Raw genomic sequence first — 22,720 nt, forward strand, 5'->3', positions numbered from 1 at the left:
TTGATATGGCTAGTCCAGTTCAGTTTCTGGTCAACGGTAACCCCCAGGATGTTGATAGTGGGGGTTTCAGCAATGATAATGCCATTGAATGTCATGGGGCAATGGTTAGATTCTCTTTTGTTGGAGATGGTATTTGCCTGGCAGTTGTGTGGTGAAAATGTTGCTTACCACTTGTCAGCCCAAGCCTGGATATTGTCCAGGTCTTGCTTGATTTGTACATGGACAGCTTCAGTATCTGAGGAATTGCGAATGGTGCTGAACATTGTGCAATCATCAGCGAACATCCCCACTTCTGATCTCATGGTGGAAGTATACAAAAACTCCATGTGCAATCATCAGCGAACATCCCCACTTCTGATCTCATGGTGGAAGTATACAAAAACTCCAGTTACATGTATCTCCTTGAAGATCTACTCTCTTTCTTCTGGTACTGCAGTGGATATGCTGCTACAGCATCATTGCTTTTCGTTCTTCTGAAGCAATGGGATCGCTTTTGATGATTGGAATCCCTCCAGATGCCCACTCTGTGTACTGAATATGGGATGTGAATGCCCAATTGGAAGAAATGGAATAGGCTTTGCAGTAGAATTGGGATGGCAAAAGCAAGCCTGGTTCTCACCCTCTTTTCTAGGCTGAGGCAAATCCAGCCTTTTTACTTTCTAGCAGGGTTTACTAGATAACAATTCGGAGTGGGAGCCACCATTGATTTATTGTTAACCATCACCAGCTGTTACCACCATTGAAATCTGTTAAAGTCAGGACAGATTGAGGAACAAGTCTGGGGATGTTCTGTTCTGCATGGTTTAGTGATACATTAGGAAGTGTCTTTAGGCATAATTGTAATATAAGGGGTGGATTTTAACTGTGTAAAATGCTAATCAGATGGATGCTAATCAGATGTACATCATCACAGGAAGTGATGGAATATTACATTGTTTGCTCTGTCTCTCATGCAGCCTCATGTAAGATGCAGCCAGCACAGTAAGGTGTGTCTCAATAAAGCTCCTGTTTTACATACTTCTATAGCCTCAGTAGATATTCTGTATTAGCCTATACAATGTTATAATAATGCCATCGATGATACCATGGAAAAAGGGGTAACTCTGTTTCACAATAAGCTGTTGAGGCTAGGCCAATTGAACATTTCATAATAGATTGATAGATTTGTGTGTGGCAAAGATGCTAACTGGCAAGGCAGCAAGATGGGCAGACAAAAATAAGATGCAGAGCAGCCATGATCTAATAATTAAATGGCGGAACAGGTTCTAAATTCTGATCCCATGTTCATATGTTCCATTGCAGGAGTCATAGAGTCATTACAGTGCCAAAAGAGGCCATTGGGCCCATTGAATCTCTGCCAACTCTTTAGAGTAATCCAGTCAGTCCTGTTCTCCTGCTCTAACTCTGCAGTCCTGCAAATTTATTTCCCTCAAATACCCATCCAGTTTCCTTTTGAACTCATTGATGCTCTTCCTTTCCACCAGCCTCATAGACAATGAGTTACAGGTCATTACCACTCACTATGTATAAAAGTTCTTCCTCACATTTGAACTGCAGCTACTGCCCAAAATCTTAAATCAGTGTCCTTTAGTCTTTGGACCATCGCCTAATGGAAACAGCTTTCCTTTGTCTACCTTGTCTAAACCTGTCATAATATTTTGCACCTCAATCAAGTTCTAAAATGTGGTGACTAGAACTGGATGCAATACATTAGTTGTGGCCTAACCAGAGTTTTTAAAGGTTCAGCACAGCTTCCCTCTATAGGAATACCTGTATTTATGAAACCTAAGATCCCATATTGTTTGCTAATTACTCTCTCAATATTTCATGCCACCTTCAAAGACCTATATGCACATGAATCCCCAGGTCCCTCTGCCCTACACTTTAGAACTGTGCCATTAAGTTGATAAAAACCCTCCCTATCCCTTCTGCCAAAATGCATCAACTCACACTTCTCTGTAGTAAATTTGTCTGCCCATTCTGCTAGCCTATAACTTGCTGCCGCTGATTGCTATCATCCCAACTATTTGCCACACCTCCAAGTTTGGTATCATGGGCAATTTTTGAAATTTTACTCTGTATTCCAAGATCCAAGTCATTAATATTTATCAAAAAGTCGGCTTGCAATTCCTTCAGAGCCAATGTACCTGTTCAAGCTACTTCTTGCATTAACACAGCTAAATGTACCGGTATGAAATACTTCCTTTCCTCAATATTTTGTTGGTCTTTAATAAATCGTTTGATCAACTTCAGGATACATTCAGACATTTGTGGTAAGTTAAGCGGCTTTCATGGTAGAAAAATGTAACTCCACTGCCACAGCATATTATTGCCCTTTAAACATATTCCATGTCAATTTGATACAGCAGTTATCCATTTCTCTTTCGCCTTTTGGTTTGTGTAGGTGTTATTAACATTGCCTGGAGCTAGTAAGCAAGGACAGATTAATCCACGGGAAAAAAAACCCAGCAATTTGATTTTCATCTCCCTGTGTAGACACGACTGGGAACGGCATCAAGAGGCAGTAACAACAAACTCATCTGCACACTTTATTATTTGAAAGCTGTTTTGCAGAGTGTTTAGCTGTGATCTGCAGCATGCACAGGCTATACAGTGTTGAACACAGCTCAGTTGGAAGCACACTCAGCTCTGATTGAGAATATTGTAAGTTCAAAGTCCCACTGCATAGATTTGAACACAAAATCTGAGTAGACTCTCCACTGCAGCACTGAAGGAGGTGACATTTCAATGAGATATTGAACTGAGGCCCAGTCTGCTATCTTAGGTAGACATAAAAGATACCAATGGCAATATTTTTGATGAGAAGTTGGGGTGTTATCCCCAATGTCCTGACCAATATTAATGCTCATCCAGCATCATTAAAACAAATGATCTTGTCATTATCGGATTGTTGTTTGTGGGACCTGATTGCATGCAAATTGGCTGCCTCATTTCCTACATTACAACAGAGACACATTTGAAAAAGTACTTAATTGGCTGTAGAGCACTTTGGGATATCCTGAGGCCATGAAAGATGCTAAATGAATGCATGTCTTTCTTTTGAGCTTCATGCAGTAAAATGAGTTTGCTTGGTACAATCGGGGGTGTCTTGTCTGAGTTATGAGTTGTGAGTTACTCCTCCTGCAAGAACTGAATGTGTAACCTTTGGCTGGATATATCAGTGCATTGCTGAAGTAATGCTCCTTTGCTGGGGGTGCTGTCTTTCAAATGAGACCTGTCTGACTCATTCAGGTGAATGTTAAAAGATTTGATGATGGTACTTGAAAAAGAGGGAGTTCTCTAAAAGTCCTGTTCACTCTTTCCTTAATTAACTCATTGCTCATTTTGGCAACATGTTCTGTGCAAAATGCCAACAATATTCATACACGTAGACAATGGTGATTCATTGTACTTGCAATACTTAAGACTGTCTTAAGGATGTGATTAAGCACTATATAAATACAAGTGCTTTTTTCTTAAATTTCCCAAATTGTAAGACGTTTGTTCAGTTGCCAGAGCAAACAGAGTGTTCTGATTTGCATTAGACATTTAGCACGTCATCTTCTTTTCTCCGGTCTTTTTATCAAGATGGTCACTGATGGAATATAGTTTACCTCTGGCAGTCAGCCAACACTTTGGGCAGGGTTTTCGGGTCGTCAGGCTGGCGCGGTGGGCGGGCTCGTGAGCAGCCGGGAATTGGGCCACCGCCTGCAATCGGCCCCTAACCGTGATTTCACACCGCCTGGCCAATTAACGGCCAGCCAGCGTGAAATGCGTGCTGAAAGGCTCAGCGCTGCCGGGGTGGGGGCTGGAGGAGGGTGAGTGCTGAAGTCTGCGTGGGCGTGGGGGAACACACATTGAAAGTTCCCTGAAGGCAGAGGGAGCTGAAGAGTTTTAGACCATGAAATAAAGATTTGGAACTGCTGGAAAAATGTCCACACATCCAGGCTCCCTCACAACATTTTTAAAAAAGTAACATCGGAAACCTCATCCTGCCCGTGGATGAGGTTTCCTCAAAAGTTCAAAGGCTGCCTGGTCGATTCGCCTACCCGCCAACCGTAATGTTGGACGGGCAGCAAAAGATTGCACTTAATCAATACATTAATGACCTTAATAGGCCTCTTAATTGTCGGCGGGCGCGCTGCCAAACTTGCGCACGTGCCCGCTGACCGAAATATCGCGTGAGTGGGCGATATCGTCGGGACGCTCGCCCGACGTCATCACTCACTATTTTACACCCAATCGGGTAGGGCACGCGCCCACCCGGGGGACGTAAAATTCTATCCTTGTTTTCTAGAGCGATTTGCTACAAGTCATTTCAGCAAAAGATTGCAATCATTCCACCTCTACTTCTTGGGCTCAAAATTGCATGTTCGAGGGGTAGTGTGACAGGAATGTGATTATGGTGGGAAGTGGAGCTAAATGAAGGCCATTTACCAGGAATTTGTATTCTAGGAAACAAATCGATGACCGTTTCTAATACAGTGCTTCCCACTGTGACCCCATTTTGAGGCTTGAAAATTGCTGTGACTCCAGAGTGTGAGCCAGTTGGGGGACAGAGCTGTGAGACCAAAGGGAGTGGCGAGGCAGGTGGGGGGTGGTTGGTGGTGGTGCTGTGAGAGCAGGGGGTTAGTTAAACTGGCTTTTTTGGAAAAAGATCCAGGTCTCAAAGATTGGTCAGTTGGGCCATGCCTACCATTAAAAAAGAACCACAAGGATTTAAAAGGGCCCACAGCCATTGCTGCCTCGGAGCATGTGACCCCAAAATTTCACCTAGCAACCCCATAGGGGGTTGTGACCCACAGTTTGGGAAGCCCTGTTCTAATATGTGGCTAAATGAACATCATAGGAGAAGCCTAATTCTAGTTACAAGGGCTTCTGCACAAGGTTAGGCCAAAATAAAAACATTGACAAGAGCAAACCTTTTGAGAAAGGCAGTAACATAGAATAATACATAATGTATATAAATTTTGACATGAGAGAGGCACAAAAAATTGTACTTTCACTAGGGATGCCTATTCAATAGGATTAGAAATATTCTTGATTTTAGTTTAATAGGAAAATTCCTTTAACTAGGGACATGGGATACATATATTGCTAGCATAAGTCAAAATTAGAATAGAAATTTAGGAGCATATGTTCAGGAGTAGGCCATCCAGCTCCTCAACCCGGTTCCATCATTCATTGAGATCATGGCTGATCTGCAACCCAACTCCATATACTTAGCTTTTCCCCATACCCATTAATACCTTTGGTTAACTGTCACTAACACATAAAAGACGTTTCCTCAAAGTGGTCTGTGAGCTAAGAATTTATGTGTGTGTGTATGTAGCCCCCTTTTAATTTATGAGTGATTCAATTTAAAAGTAACCCAGCTGTGGCTCAGTTCATAGCACCCTCGCCTTTGAATCAGAGGGTTGTGGGTTCATGTCCCACTCCCGGAAACCAAGAACTGTGATTGTACTCGAAAAAGAGTTACAATCTGTGACTGTTGATAACTCGAAAGAGTTACAAATCCAGATTTAAAAGTAACCCAACAGAGAAGCTTTAGATTTAAACAAGATAAACGTTAGTTTGTTACAAGACTACTGGCTGAAAGTTAATTAAGTAAAAGTGATAACGTTATTAACTAAAATACAGGTACAAAGATTAAAAGCAGCTAAAGATAAAAAGATACTTAAGGATGAGGTTTCAAATCAGACTCTGAGGTATCATTGTGGGCCCATTGCTTGAGTTTCTTTTTCCGAGGTGAAGGAGTTGAAACTTGAGGTTCAGTTTAGCAACTGTGATGACTTTTGCAGTTGATTAGTTGGTGTTTGCCTTTTTCAGGTGGACTCAGCAGGTCAAGCAGGTTTTGGGAGAAAGAGGAGGTTTCTTGTTCCTCACTGGTTTGCTGCGGTTATGGCACTTGTAGATTGCCTGGAACAGCAGTTGATTTCTTAATACCTTCCTCTTCAACTCCTGGTAGCAGAAAGAAAACCCCTCTGATGATGTCTCTCAGAGTTCTTCCTGGGGCTTCTGCACACATGGCTTTCACAGCAAACCAGGAACAAAATGGCTGCTATGTTAATTTTGATGAATCATTGTTCTACCAGACAAAGAAGCCAAGGGGTTTTCACACCTTTTAGATGATCCAATGGACATCCCTGGAGGAGACTTTTGCATTTTAATGACTCTTTATAGCCAGCTCTAGAGACATGAGTCTGACAAGGTTTGAACTAACACAGAAAGGTGCCATGTTATCTGTCCATACTTCCATTTTGAAAAAGGCTTTAAACTCAATGTAATGTTTTGAAGACAGAAATGTATCTTTAAAACAGTTGTCCCTAAAATCTGTAATATCATAATTATACGTTTGTGACATTAACAAAAATCAATTAGTCTTATATTTAAAATTAACAATTGATCTAGTACCAATTATCATTGTGGAAGAGAGTTCCAAACTTCCACCACCCATTATGTGTAGAAGTGTTTTCTAATGTTATGCCTGAGAGGTTTGGCTATAATTTTTACTCTATGACCCAATCCAACCAGCAGAAATAGTTTTTATCTACCCTACCTGTTCCTTAATATCTTGAACATTTTGATTAAATCGTCCCTTAGCTTGCTAAGTTTCAGGGAATGCACACTAATTTGTGTAGTCTCTTCTTGTAAGTAAACCCTTGAAGTCCAGATAGCTTTCTGATAAATCTACACTGCAAGTCCTCAAAGGATATCTTTCCTAAGGTGTGGTGCATCGAACTGTTCACTGTACTTCAGGTGTGGTCTAACCTGGGCTTTGTATAGCTGAAGCATGACTTCTACCCACTTGTATTTCAGTCATCTAGATATAAGGGCTAGCATCCCATTTGCTTTAACAGAGACATAGGGTTGAATTTTACAGTCCCTGCCAGCATATTTGAAAGCAGGGGCTCGTAAAATAAAATGGGTGGACAGCCCACTGCCTTCCTGCCCACTTCTGACCTGTCTGCCATATTAAGGTAGACGGACAATGTATCGGGCAGCCCACCCTTGGATCTACTGAGACCCTTAAATGTCCAATAAATGGCCAATTAAAGGCGTCATTCTGCCTCTGCCGCTATTTTACATGAGGTTGGAGAAGCCAAGGCAAGCAGGCCAGCAGCTTTCCCTGTGCAGGATGGGCAGAAGTGGGGTACCTCTTTTGGTGGCGAGGGGGTCCCCTGTGAACATTGGGGAATCCACCCCCAAGTTGGTAAACTCCCTTTATCCCTTCCCCACCCACCCTCTCTCTAAAATCCAACCACGGCCACCCCGCTCACCACCCCCCTCTCGCTGATGTGTGCCAGGCAGGCATAACCAACACCCCTGACTCACTTGAAGTTTGGGATCCATCACTTATTCATTTTCATGGACTGCCTGCAGTCCCAACAGTGGCCACCACTCAATTCTGGCACTGCTGGGGCTACAGAGCTGCTGGCCAATCAAATTGGCCATCAGCTCTCTAGGGCGGGACTTCCTCCCAGATGGAAGTGATCCAATTAAAGCTGTCTCCAGCGTATCATCGCTACAGGAGAGGTAGGTTTCTGATTGGCACGATGCTGACACATTTAAAATCCACCCCATAGAGTCTCAGAAAATGATTATTTTCTGTACTTGCTCATTTTAAAAGATTTAATAAGGTTTATTAGATAAGGAAACAACTGAAGATGCTAGAGGGTGGACTCAATTTAATTCATCTAAATGTGTTTCATCTCATTGCACTTTCTGTAAATGTGTAGCCTTGACTGAAATGATTTCGGCTTTTATCTTTATAATTTATCTTACAGGGAATTATTTTCTTCTTTTTGATTCTAGGTCTCATCACTACAACAGGGCGTAAGCTGGACCGTGAAAAGAGAGATGAACACAACCTAGAGGTGAGTAGAATAAGGCCATCAGGTTAGCAGTCAATAGCTGAGGTATCACACTGGTCAGAGGCAAGATAATGTTCAGGTTGAAAAACTGACTCAGTCTTTTTCACACACAAGGGGACATCATTGCATTTTTAGATTTGACATTAATATCAAATGGATGTCTTGTGGTGCAGTGGGTAGCCTCTGAGCCAGAACCCCAGGGCACAAGTCCTACTCCAGGAAGTAGGACTTGGCCAAGGAAGGTTTGTTCATAACATGGTCAAACAAGTTGAATATCAACTTGTAAGTCCTTCAAACAAGTGCCAATGGCAGGCAGTAAGAGCATGAGCGATTCTAGGTCAGCCATGTGATGGAAGGAAGTTGAAGCCTCCACCATTATTATCCATAGCTCCAGGCTGCAACATGCATGTAAAAATGTATGTTGCCACAGCAACTTGAACTCCTTGGGATCCGTTGGCTCATTCGGCTGCATAGTGGCTGTGTCGATCCGATTGGACCAACAGCACAGGGTTCAATCTTCATTCCAACTGGGGTGGATTCAGGACCTACCTCCTTGCCCTAGCCATGGTGGAGGTCATGCCATTGTGGGTCGGACCGGCTTTTGAGCAGAGAACTCAGAAGAAGAAGATCAACATCTAAAAGAAAAATTACTTCTATCATGAGGAAAACATAGAAAATCACGTTAGTAACCATCAATGCAGTGACTAGATTCAAAACATTCTCAATTATTGTGATTCAGGTTTCCACAAACTCCTTTCCTCCTCCACTCCTTCTGGACCGTTTGGCTTGTATTTCTGTTGGGGCAGGACTTTTACCGGCCACTGTGATGCTTCCATGGCTCTTCCCAATTTTTTGCCACCAAGCTATTATCCATGCGGGAAGCAGGCTCTCCTCACCCCTCAGTGCCCACCAATCTGGTTTGTAGCCTAAGGAAGGCTGGCTGGACTGGCAGAGGCTAACTGCAGCAGGCCTTGGAGGTTTGCCACAGCAGGAAAAAGAAATGGCTGGCAGTCCCAATTTTTCTTACTCTTAATATTTCCAACATTAACAGCGTTTGTGCTTGACAGCATTCTCACTACACCTGAACTTTCTCCATTTCTGCTCTCAGGCCCAATCTGTGTATCTCAGAACACTGGGCATGAAGCCTAACAGGCAGCCCCTACATCCAAGAGTGCAAAGGGCTAGTCCATGTTTTTCTCATTCACCTGTCTTTGTCACAAACTTGCCCACGCATGGGCAGGCACATGTTGCCCTGACAGAATCAAGCTGTGACATGCGATAATGGTGGGAAGATGGGACTTCAGAAACGTGCATCCAGAGTGCTTTCTGCTTTCCCCAGTCAGTGGGGACGGTGAAGGCAGACAGGAGGTTTAGGATTTCTTTCCCAAGTTGAGCCTAAAGTGCATGAATGCTCTGAAGAAGAGTTATACGGACTCGAAACGTTAACTCTTTTTTTTTCTCTCCACAGATGCTGTTAGACCTGCTGAGTTTTTCCAGCATTTTCCGTTTTTGTTTCAGATTTCCAGCATCAGCAGTATTTTTCTTTTATCATCGTGCATGAAAGCTTATTGGGTCTGATATCCCAGAAGAAGGAGGGGTAATTTTGGGCCTCCTTACTTTAAAAGATGTCAGCTAGGTGCTTTGATAAGTTGCATACTTTCTCTTGCTTGGATTCACAGCCCCTAATAGTCCATTGATCTCACAATTTTAAACATTTCCTCTCAGAAACAGTATTGTACCACCACCTGTAGTTCTACTATGGTGTGGTTTGGTGATGAAACAGTTGCTACCAGGGAATTGTGGACATCTGGTGTGTGATTTTTCATCTTTCCCACCTATGAATTTCTTGTGGGGAACATTACATCATGAAATCATCCTGATACCATACTCATTGAAAACGCAAAAGCAACTGTCTTTATTTCCATACCAACAGTTAAACACAATCATACCAAACCTGTCTGTAAGCTATTTTAACATATGAGAGCTGAATTGAACTTATATGTTACTGTTCATTTTCCCTGTACATTCACCTGGCTGACATATTTGTAAAGTAGCAGTGGTTCTAGACACTGCACGGAGATGGTTACATCTGTATCAACAACATTAGGGAAAGTATTAAGGAACAATTTGCTCTTTCTGCTTCCTCACAGGTGACTGTTAGTGACAACGGTGTTCCCCCAAGACAGTCCACAGCAAAGGTAGTGGTGGAAATTTTGGATGAAAATGACAATGTCCCAAAGTTCCCAGAAGTCCTGTACAATGTTAGGCTGCTGGAACGCAACAGCTCCAAAGAGCCTGAGCCCATCTACAAGGTGATCGCTTCTGACCAAGACGTAGGTCCAAATGCAGATGTCACCTACAGCATTGTGGAGAACCCCGAGGAAGGGAAGTTCAACATTCATCCAAAATCTGGGATGGTGTCATCTATGTGGACATTCACAGCAGGGGACTATGACATCCTAACAGTGAGTAGGAACGTTTCCTATTTAAACCTTTTCATTAAAAGGAATTATTTAGTCTTCTGAGTGGATGGAATTGAAGATTTTAAAAGAAATGTAATGCTGGGGAAAGGGATAGCAGTGGAGTAGGCAGGATTTTTTGGGGGAGGGGTGTTTGTTTTAGATACCAGTTTGCAGGTGGATGAGATGCCTCACTAAAGCAGATTCATAAATCTGTGCTGTCCTGTTACGCCGATGGGGTCCCAGTGCAATTTTACCTTTCTCACTAGGCAGAGGCAAGTCTGAGCTGGGCTGAAGAAAGTAACAGCCTTTCTGGTAAATCTGAAACTTGCCATCCACCCCCCCCCACCCGCCCCCCAATTCCTCCTGCAACACCTTCCAGCGAAAACCCTTCTCAGCCAATTCTGGAAGCCAGAAGGCAGCCTAGGGTCACCCAAGCATCTCCAGCTGTGTACCCTATTCACATCTGTTCCAGGGGACAAGAGAGCGGCAGCATTTAGATAAGTGCCAGGATTAAAGTGAGGGCCTCTGCTGAGCAAGAAATCAGCTCCTGGAATGGGAAACCCACTCTGAGTTAAAAATCGTCCTAGAATCATTCTTATTTTATTCTTTGCATTTCAGTTTCATTACAGAAAGAACTCTAACCAATATCTGTACAAAGAACTGTTATAAGTTATTATTACATTATTCTGGAGATAAGCTAAAGCTGTCAGCAAACAACAGAGCCTAGATATCACCAATGTAACCTGAGGTGTCACTTGTTAACAAAAACATAAACATTAAAAGTGGCAGGCTGCAAACCTTACATAGGCCACAGGAAGTGTCTGTTTTCCCCCCTAGTTTCCTTGAGTTTCATGCTTTTTATTCTCTTTTACGCCTTACAAGTTGTGGGGCTTTCAGTGGTTCTCCCCTGTTTTCTCTTGCTGAAGGTAGAGCAATCCCAGCACTGATAGCAGTAATGAATATCTTTTAGTAAGACAATAAAGGTTGAACATCAAACAGGCTCTTTCACCAGCACTTCAAATATTTGGATAATACCATGCCCATAGCCTCTTTTTCTCTCCTTGTCCAAAGGCAGGAGACTTGATAGGCCTGGTAATGTACTAAATTGCTTTCTTTGCTACTTAGGCCTGAGCATGCTCCTGCAAAGTGCATTTGGGATGTTTTTCTAGGTTAAAGGCATTATATAAATGCAAGTTGTTGTTACCTCTGGAGTGCCTCATGGATATATCTTTGATTCCCTCCTGTTTCCCATCTGTCTGCTGTCCTTTGACAAAATCCGATCCACATCCACATCCGATAGTAAAGGCTGGGTTGTTCAAACCCCAGAGGGAGACTTGAAACAACTGTCATAACCCATTTTTGCAATTTGTATATGTTGAGATGCAGGCTTTGAATTCAGTAGTAATAAGACCACCGAGTCTCAAGAAGTTTTTTTATAAAACTAAATTAAACACTTATTAATGCAAAAAAGATTGTAAACGCATACATATGTCTACAAAATTACTACTATAATGACTACGAAAATCCCCGAATTAATCTGACTCTCAATTACACCCCGAGTAAGGCAACAGTAAAACTCATAGATTTAACAGACCTCTGGCAAAGCACACCCTGGACAGATGCATTCAAATGAGTTCTTTCAGCTCTGGGTCCTTGCAGATAGCCTTGAGGCTTACAGGCTGGGGGCTTCTCACACTTGTTGGATCTCAAACTGCCTCTATCTTACACACAACCTACTTTCTTCTTTATACATATCTTTCTCTTTGAATGTAAATTTTCCATTGTATCACTAGGCTTTTAACTTTACCTCTTCTAACAATAACATCCTTTCATCCCACCAATTTTATTAGCTGAAAAAAGAACACATAGCTTGGCATCTTGTAGTTAGGTATAAGATTTCACCCACAGTATTGATTGGTTTCATTCAACAAATGCAAATTTACACTTTACATTCTACCCTCCTTACATTTACCTTAATAACACCTCAAAATACTATACATCAAAGCAAAGGCAAAATACTGCGGATGCTGGAAATTTGAAACAAAAACATAAAATGCTGGAAAAACTCAGCAGGTCTGACAGCATCTGTGGAGAGAAAGACAGAATTAACGTTTCAAGTCCATATGACTCTTCAGAGCTCTGAAGAAGAGTCAAACGGACTCGAAGCATTAACTCTGTCTTTCCCTCCGCAGGTGCTGTCAGACCTGCTGAGTTTTTCCAGCATTTTTTGTTTTTGTTATATATCAAAGCACCCAGACTAGCTGGCTTGAATTCAATTAAGACACACACAGACACACAAATAGACACTATAACTCTATTTTACAATAATTTCCAATAACATTATTATATCTCCTTGATACCAAAAACACATCCTATCTCTAATATCTAGCCCTACCTCTTCTGAGAACTCTGCATTCCTCCAATTATTTTGCCCTTTTATTTTCCCCTTCAGTGATGACTCAAAGATTGGCCGGGTGGTTAACAGTGAGGTTGAGTGCCTTGGGCTACAGAAAGATATAGACGGTATGGTCAAATGGGCAGATAAGTGGCAGATGGAATTTAACCCTGAAAAGTGTGAGATGATACACTTTGGAAGGAGTAATTTGACAAGGAAGTATTCAATGAACGGCACGGCACTAGGAAGTTCTGAGGAACAAAGGGACCTTGGCGTGTGTGTCCATAGATCTCTGAAGGCAGAGGGGCACGTTAGTGGGGTGGTGAAAAAGGCACATGGGACACTTGCCTTTATCAATCGAGGCATAGATTACAAAAGTAGGGAGGTCATGTTGGAGTTGAATAAAAACTTAGTGAGACCACAGCTGGAGTACTGTGTACAGTTCTGGTCGCCACATTATAGGAAGGATGTGATTGCACTGGAGGGGGTGCAGAGGAGATTGACCAGGATGTCAATCCTGGGATGTTGCCTGGGATGAAACATTTAAGTTATGAAGAGAGGTTGGATAGACTTGGGTTGTTTTCGTTGGAGCAGAGGGGCGACCTGATCGAGGTGTACAAGATTATGAGGGGCATGGACAGGGTGGATAGGGAGCAGTTGTTCCCCTTAGTTGAAGGGTCAGTCACGAGGGGGCATAAGTTCAAGGTGAGGGGCAGGAGGTTTAGGGGGATGTGAGGAAAAACTTTTTTACCCAGAGGGTGGTGACGGTCTAGAATGCACTGCCTGGGAGGGTGGTGGAGGCATGTTGCCTCACATCCTTTAAAAAGTACCTGGATGAGCACTTGGCACGTCATAACATTCAAGGCTATGGGCCAAGTGCTGGTAAATGGGATTAGGTAGGTAGGTCAGGTGTTTCTCATGTGTCGGTGCAGACTCGATGGGCCAATGGGCCTCTTCTGCACTGTAATTCTGTGATTCTGTGAGTGATGGTCATGTCTTTAGGTTAAACTCTAAGCTCTGGAACTACCTAGACTCTAAGCTGTGGAATTCCCTCCCTGAACCTTCCCACCTCTCTACCTCTTGTTCTATAAGATGACTTTAAAAACGACCTCTTTAACCAAGATTCTATTCACCTGCTGTAATATCTCCTGTGGCTCAGTGTCAGGTTTTTGCCTGATAGCACTCCCATGAAGCACCTTGGAACATTTAATACTATATTAATGCAAATGTTTGCTGTTCCCTAGCTACCCGCTCCATCTCTCTCCATGGCAACTGTCTGCAGTTAAACGAGACTATTCACAACTTTGGTTTCACACTTGACCCCGCACACAGCAAGCTTTTAATCACATATCACTAAGACCATCTATTATTACCTCCATGGCATTACCCTACTCTGCCCATCGAGTTTATGGACTCACCCAGCCAGGAGTGCACTGAAACCGCTCACCTGCTACTGAAACCCTTATCCATTGTTTTGATCCTCGATACATTATTATTCCAGTGTGCTCATGGCTGAACTCCCATTTGCTACTCCCCATAAACTTGAGGTCATCCAAAACCCAGCTGCTCATATGTTAACTTGCACCGACTCCTGTTCACACATCACCCCTGTGTTTGCTGACCAACAATGATTCCCAGTTAAGCAATACCTCTATTTTAAAATACTCATCCTTGTTTTCAAATCCCTCCTTAGCATCACCTGTCCCTATCTCTGTAATTTGCTCCAGTCGCACAACACTGAGATATCTGCACTCCTTCATTTTTTGCCTCCTTGAGCTCAGACTGCTTACCTGGCATCCAGTACTGGATGAGTCGAAACTTTAAATGGCTGTGGAGCAGCCGGTATTGCCCTTGGTGGGATCCCCCCCACCCCAACCTTTTAGCTGGGGAAGATTATGGGAAAGCCAGCCCCTCATTTAATTCAGCCCAATATCTCTTTATTGGCTTGGTGTCACACTTTGTTTTATAATGCTTCTGTAAGGTACATTGGTACATTTCACTAAATTAAAGGCACTTTTTAAATATAAGTTGTTGTTGTGGCCTCTGATTTTAATTGCTCCACCATTGGTGGCTGTGCCTTCGACTGCTTACACACTAAGCCCTGGAATTCTCTCTGTAAACCTCTTGATCACTCTCCGCTTTAAGACACTCATTGAACACACCCTTCTGACCCTGCAGCATTCGGTCATCTGCCCTAATATCTCTTAATGTGACTTGATGTCGAATTTTGTTTTACAATGCTTCTGTGAAGTGCCTTGGAACATTTCATTACATTGAAGTACAATATAAATGAACGTTATGCTGCTGTTGTTGTTGTTATTAAAGCATAACTCTCTATTCTTTTGCAGTTCTCTTCTAATCCACTGAAGTATTTTCTTTCCTTTCACTATTAGGCTTCATGCTCTTACCCTGGAGACAAGCCTGATTCTCTAAGCTCTGGCATTTAGGTTTTATTCAACATTATAGTTGTAACTCTGGAGAATGGTCTGGTTTTATTACCCTGCAGTTAGGCCCAATTCTCTATTGTCCCTTGTAGGTAGGCCTGATTTGATCCTCTCTTGCCATGTAGTTGGGAGGGTGTGGTATAGGGATCGGTTTTTGGCAGTGATCAAAGGACATGGCTTTGGTCTTCCCAATATTTAGTTGGAGGAAGTTTCAGCTTGTCCAATATGGAACATTGGATGGGCAGCATGACAAATAAGAGGCAGTGGAAGGGTTGAGAGAGGTGGTGGTGATGTAGAGCTGGGTATCATCAGCATACCTGTGGAATCTGATGCATTGTCACCAAGGTGCAGCATGTAGATGAAACTCATAGAATTATAGAAACTGAAGGAGATCATTAAACCCATCATCCCTGTACTGGCTATTTTAAAGAGCAGTCTTGCTTAGGTTCACACCCTGGCTTTTTGTTCTTGACCCTCTTTGTTCTGTATCCTCAAGTACTCATTCAATCCCCTTTTAAAAATAAAAAGTGGAGATCTGAGGATAGCCAGAGGTAAATTGTGCAGGAATGGTAAAAGGAGTCATACAGAAGGATTCTCTGTTACAGGAGACTGCAAAAAGATACTGGTGCAGGCAAAAGCAAAAGACTGCAGATGCTGGAAACCTGAAACAAAAGCAAAAATTGCTGGAAAACCTCAGCAGGTCTGACAGCATCTGAAGAGAGAAAGGCAGAGTTAACGTTTCGAGCCCAGATGACTCTTTTAGTTCTGAAGAGTCATCTGGACTCGAAACGTTAACTCTGTCTTTCTCTCCACAGATGCTGTCAGACCTGCTGAGTTTTTCCAGCAATTTTTGTTTTTGTTACTGGAGCACACAACTTGGTTTCCTCCTAGTTACAGCCCAGACAAAGGTCATTCGACCCAACTGGCCTATACCAATGCTTATGCTCCACACTAGTCTCCTTCCACCCTATTTCTCATAACCCTAGTAGCAGATATACCTATTCTTTTCCACTTCATTTATTTATCTTGAAATGCATCTCCATTATTCGCTTCAACTACTCCATGTGGCAGCAAGTTCCACATTCCACCCACTCGCTGGTAAAGAAGTTCCTCCTGAATTCCTTATTGGATTTATTAGTAACTAGCTTTTATGAAACATTCTGCACCGACCCTATCAGACTTCTTCATAATTTTAAGGATCTCTATCACGTCGTGTCTTAGCCTTCTCTTTTCGAAAGAAAAGCGAGCTCTTAGGAGAAGACTTGGAAATCATTGCTGGATAAGCAGTTGTAAAGTTAATCTAGCAAATATTAGAAAGCATAATTTGAATGTAAGCTTAACCAATCGTTAAAAGGGAATTGTTTTCATGAAAAAAAAAGACAAGCCTATTAAATTTGTGTAAGGAGAAACAGCAGAAAGACATCTTAGCAAGCAGAACAAAGTTTGCCAAATGTTTTCTGTGAATCCGCTTAATATTCTAAATAGCATTTAAAGAAAGTCACCAACAACGATATGTTTAATTGCAGCTTCTAAGAACACAGAATCCACTAAATAGAAATCAAGCCTGATTACAGAGAAACAAAAAAACGTGTGCTGGGATTATAATTTAAACGTGTTGATGTGTTGAAGGCAAATATGTTCACAACTTTTAATTAAGAACAATAGAACCTTTAATGACATTGCTGAGCCCTCGGGGAAATTCAAATAATTTTTTTGCCAACAGTAGCTTTGTTTGAGTGTAGATGATAGCTCAGCTTCTGTTGGGAGTCCATTAACTGAGGCAGTTACCATAAGACCATAAGACATAGGAGCAGAAGTAGGCAGTTCGGCCCATCGAGTCTGTTCTGCCATCCATTGAGATCATGGCTAATCTGATAATCCTCAACTCCACTTTCCTGCCTTTTTCCCTATAACCCTTGATTCCCTTACTGATTAAAAATCTTTCTATCTCAGCCTTGATTATATTTAACGACCCAGCCTCTACAGCCCTCTGCGGTAAAGAATTCCATGGATTCACTACCCTGTGAGAGAAGAAATTCCTCCTTATCTCTGTCTTAAATGAGCAACCCCTTACTCTGAGATTATGCCCTCTGGTCCTAGACTCTCCCACAAGGGGAAACAGCCTCTCAGCATCTATCCTGTCAAGTCCCCTAAAAACTTTATATGTTTCAATAAGGTCACCTCTCATTCTTCTAAACTCTAATGAGTACAGGCCCAACCTACTCAACCTTTCCTCATAAGAAAATCCCTTCATATCCGGGATCAACCTAGTGAACCTTCTCTGGACTGCCCCCCCAATGCCTGTATATTGTTCTTTAGATAAGGGCCACAAAACTGTTTGCAGTTTCCTAGGTGTGGTCTAACTAGTGCCTTGTATAGTTTTAGCAAGACTTCCCTATTTTTATACTTCATTCCCTTTGAAATAAAGGCCAACATTTCATTTGCCTTCCTATTACCTGCTGAACTTGTATGTTAACTTTTTGTGATTCATGCACGAGGACCCCCAAATCCCTCTGTGCTGCAGCCTTCTGCAGCCTTTCTTCATTTAAATAATATTCAGCTCCTCTATTCTTCCTGCCAAAGTGCATAACCTCACATTTTCTTCCATATATTACATAAAACTCACAGTCCAAAACTTGTCATTCAGCCCAACTGACCAACGGTATTTGTTCCACAGGAGTTTCCTCATCTGACCTTATCAGCATAACCTTCTGCTGGTGTATTCATTCAGTATCCCCTTAAATGTACCTATACTGTTTGCCTCAACCATGCCATGCGTTAGCAAGTTCCGCATTGTAACTACTTATGGATAAAGAAGTATCCCCTGAATTCCAAATTGGATTTGTTAGTGACTCCCTTCTGTTATGACCCCAGGTTTTGGATTTCCCCACAAGAGGAACCATTTTCTCTATATATAAACTATCAAACACCTTCATAGTTTTAAAGACCTTTGCTAGGTGACCCTTCAGTCCTATCTTTTCGAGAGAAAAGAGCGCCAGCCTGTTCAATCTATACAGAACCTCTCAGCTCTGCTAATTCTCTTTTTACACCTTCTCCAGTGCCTCTATATCCTTTTTGTAATAGGGAGACGTAACTGTGCACAGTGTCAGTTGCATCAATCCTGGATGTGGCTACAGCTGATGCTAAGTGCCAAAATTCATGTGTATTTCACACACCTACCCACACACAGCCTCAGGTGTCAAATACATCATTACTGAACTAAAACTGCCTGTGATTTAGATAGTTCTTCCAACAGATTGAATACAGTTTGCCTTGTAAATAACTCTTTCCAATTCAATCTTTTGAGAAATATGAACAATAAAAGAATCTCTGCGAAATTTACTTAGCTCATTAATTCATTACATTACATGAATATCAACCTAATATTTCAATCTGCAATATTCATCCCTGATATTCTCATTCTGATATTATTACATCCACAATGCTTCAGAGCATTTAATCATCTGCCTGTACCTTACTCTAGAACCTGTGGCCTGTATTTTCCAGGTTCATTGGCGATGGGTTGGGAGGGGAGGAGGATGGCAAAATGACATAGTAAGGCGTTGGGGGCAGGGGGTGTGGTGCCTGGCATCTTCCCGCCACCATGCCATTTTGCCAGCAGCAGGAAAACTGCCCTCCGGGAGTCCAATTGAGCCACTTAAGAGGCAAATTAAGGGCCCCTTCCTGCCTCCACATGGGGAGTTCGTCAAGTAAAACCTGGATCAGCCTGAGTCCTTTTTGGGCACTCTCAGGCCCACTCAGGTACAGAGAAGCCCCAGTCCCCCGGTGGCAATGTCTACCCCAGCGACCGCCTCTCCCCTTGCTGGTCCCTTACTGACTGGCCCTGGTGCCCCCCGATCCCACTAATCTGTCTTTGAGGGTGCACAACCATCGATGCACCCTCATTCTCCAAGTGCAACTGCAGTAATAGAACATCACTAGCGGTGGCGCTGCTGAGGCTGGACTGTGAGCTCTCAAGGCGAGGCTGCAATCCCTAATTGGACAGCAGTCTTGGAGGCAGCCACTTAATTGGCTGCTGCCAGCAAAATGCGGATCCGGGGTCCTGCCGCTCGCCGAAGCAGGATTATATCCTGCTCTTGGCCCTGGTGGCAAGACACCTGCCGCCTCCTTGAAATTTAGGCTGGTATTGCTAATCTGGACAAACCATTAGCCCAGCATGCTTTCAAAGCAATTTAAACAAGTCACTATTTTGGCTGGGAGTCTATTCACCGTATATCCTACTGCATTTGAAAATATTCTTCTGATTCCCTAACCTTGTTTGATGCTGCAACCTATGTTCTAATAATGTTCCACATGCCTTTCAGCTTTTGAGTAATCTGCACCATAAACAATCTCAATCTTCTTTTCTCTGATGAGAGCAATTTTGATTTTTCTCATCTCAAAACTTAATGGCCAGGATTTCCCAGTCAGGGGGTGGGGCCCGCTCGCCGATGTGTAAAATGATGTGGGATGACATTGGGCTGAACTCCCGACGTCACCTCATGTCATTTCAATTTTCAGGTCGGCGGGGGCTTAGCCAAATCAGCTGTCCGCCCACCGACCTGTCAATGGCCAATTGAGGCCATTGACAAAGTAATTAACGTCATTAGTGGACCTGCCCATCCAACCTTAAGGTTGGCGGGCAGGCCGGGAGCCCTGGCGAGCATTGGAAAAAGCATGAAACCTCATCCATGGGCGGGATGAGGTTTCATGTAGGTTTTTAAAAATTTAATAAAAGTGTAACTAAAAGTGATGGACATGTCCCAACTCATGTGGCAGTGTCACATGAGGGGACATGTCAGGGGATTTTTTTTTTCTGTTTTTAAGATTTTTTATTGTGGAGCCGATCTCCCTGAGGCAGCACTTAGCCTCCGGGAGATGAGTGCGCTCCTTCATGCGCACATGTGCGAAAGAGCGAGCTCTCGGCTCAGGGAATCCCCCCCACCCACACAGGGAGCGCTCAGCGCTTCCGTGAGGATGTCACGCTGGGTGGGCCTTAATTGGCCCGCCCACGTAAAAAGGTGGCGTGCCCCCGATCGGGGGCGCCGATCGGAGGCGCGCCTTCACGTGCCGCTCGGGAAAATTCTGCCCATTGTTTTTTGAGCCCCAGCTATGAATTGCTAATATGTAATCAGTGATATACGTAATGTAGTGTGTACAGCTTAATATTTTGTGGGTTATAATTTTTCTTTGTCTTTTAAGAAAACCAAATTGAGGAAAAGGCCCATTGTTCAGCAAAAAGTGAGGATGCAAAGGGAAGGAAGAATGTGTAGGATGGTATATTTGAAGGTCAGGAGAAACAAGAGAGGAAAGGTTGGAATAGCAATAATCATGATAGTATCATAAATTAGAAAAAGATAAATGGATTATGATTCAGGAAGTTAAGAGTAGAGAATTTGAAAAGAGAGTAAACTTGTAGTGAACAATACTAGGTATGTAATGAGTATGTTCCTGAATGAGAGTTCCAGGTTCATGAACAGACAATACATGCACTTATCTACCTACTGTGTCTATTTTAATTATGCTGGAGACTGAAAACAGATGTACTGACAATGAGCCAATATGGTTGTGCGGTTGTATTGCAATTTAATTAAAGTCTGGTGGATAATAGGTAATTCTCTTTTTCATATTAAATACAGTAATTGCTTTAAGAAAGATTTTTTAAATAAAGCTGCGGTGTGTAGTTTACTAAAAGTGTCAACAAATTATTGGGGTGGCACAGTCTTGAAGTACTAAGGCACTATGCCATGGAATGGTGCACTGCAGGTTATAAGGTCACAATAACCACCCAGCAAGGTTCTGCTCTCAGTCAGACTATCAGCTTGGTGTCTCCCAAAGAAAAGAATTGGCAAGTGGAAGTACTATAGTATGGATTTGCTTAAGTAAATACAGGCTTGTTTGTGCTGTTGTGTTAAATGACTTTCCCACTCCAATGTGTGCTTGCTGCTGCCAGAGTAGGGCAGTGTGAGCTGCCTTGTGCTGGGGTGGGTCAGTTTGGATCCTTTCGATCAATAGTGTACCATTCATTCGTGAAGTGGCTGTACTGCAAATGGCTTAATTTCTTAGTCATATCTGCTGAAGGTGGGAACTCTTTGAACACATGTAAGAATTTCAGAATTTACATCTTTTTTATTTGCACTATGATGTGTTGGGTTTTCTGCCTTGTATCATTGACCTCTAAGTGTCTACTGTATGACTACTAGATAGAGAAGGTTCTGCTGACATATTTAATCTGAGTCATGGTGTCAGGTAAAGGAGTAAACTTTATCCATTTCTCTAGCAGTTAATGGTGTTTTTTCAGTATGAAATGGCTTGCAGGGCTTAGCTCCTTCATGCACAACTTCATGCTCAGCTTTTACTTATTAGGTACAGAGATCAGAAACAATATCAAAGCTATAAGTGAATCTGTTGGAGTTGGACAGCTGATAACTGACAGATTAAAAAAAACTCATTGAGAGTGCAGTTGGGTTAAATGCTGATGACAGATTAGAGACAGCCCCAGTTTAATCTACAAGAAGGAGGTCCACTACTTCATGTATGACTTGCACCATATCCCACTTAAGATTCTTTTTCACAATAAGCATAGGATCATATTTTTAAATAACTCATTTAATGTGTATTAATTTACATACATGTTTATTTCAATGTAGAAATTACTAATAGTCAAAAAAATCATTTGGCCATTTGATCCAAGTGCTGTCTCTCTTGTGGGTGGCTCAGGGAATGTTGTGACTGTAATATTACCATAGGATTTCAGTAGAATGGAACAAGGATTTGAGAAATTTTCACTCAATGTTTATTTGTACTGTAAAGATACCCAATGATAAAATGTTATCCTTCTCGCCTGATGGTTGTTTCTGGAGAGAAGTACAGCTCTATACAGCTGCCAGTGGCGCTGGTGCCATAAAATGTTCTACTACTGCTATATAGCAGATACATACCAGGAGTAATACAAGGACAGCTAGATCCAGTCACCAAGGTCTGAGGCCACGTAATACTGTTCCATACTGTTCTGAAGTTCATAATATGACACATTCACGGCTAGAATTATTTTTGGAATCCAAGCCATTAAATTGTAATCTGTACTTTCAGATTCGTGCTTCTGACAATGGGAGTCCTCAGAAATCAGCGACTGTCCGTCTGCACATTGAATGGATTCAGAAACCTTCACCATCCACCGAACCTTTGGCTTTTGATGAGTCTCACTTTAACTTTGCTGTCATGGAGACAGACCCTGTGAATCATATGGTTGGGGTGACCAGTACAGAACTCACTAAGAGCCAGTTGTGGTTCGATATTATTGGTAAGCAAATGTAGAACAAAATCAGAAATGTAAACGTTCTTTAGGATTAAAGGTTATTTGCTACCTTACATAGTTTGTATTTAAACCTGTTTCTAGTTAAGCCTATTCATCTTTCTGTTAAATGCTGGAAAAGCACAAGTCACAAGTACCAACAGTTTCCCAGCTACAAGGAAAAGGAATATCTCCTTTCTCAAAACCATGTTTAAGACCCAGTTAGGTCAATGTGATGAAAGTGTCCTCAC

The 22,720-nt window shown here is 42.4% G+C and overlaps 1 protein-coding gene across 1 annotated transcript in view; it reads left to right on the plus strand.

Annotated features, from left to right (window-relative positions):
- The window catches only part of fat2 (FAT atypical cadherin 2), a 167,489-nt gene that overhangs the window by 76,449 nt on the left and 68,320 nt on the right, over positions 1 to 22,720 (plus strand). Inside the window, exons 4-6 of the mRNA XM_078551083.1 lie at positions 7,816 to 7,877; positions 10,025 to 10,339; positions 22,268 to 22,478. Of these exons, the coding sequence (XP_078407209.1) occupies positions 7,816 to 7,877; positions 10,025 to 10,339; positions 22,268 to 22,478 (588 nt within the window). The remainder of the gene's footprint in view (positions 1 to 7,815; positions 7,878 to 10,024; positions 10,340 to 22,267; positions 22,479 to 22,720) is intronic.

This window comes from Cetorhinus maximus, chromosome 10, assembly GCF_964194155.1.
Source record: "Cetorhinus maximus chromosome 10, sCetMax3.hap1.1, whole genome shotgun sequence".
NCBI classification, from domain to species: domain Eukaryota; kingdom Metazoa; phylum Chordata; class Chondrichthyes; order Lamniformes; family Cetorhinidae; genus Cetorhinus; species Cetorhinus maximus.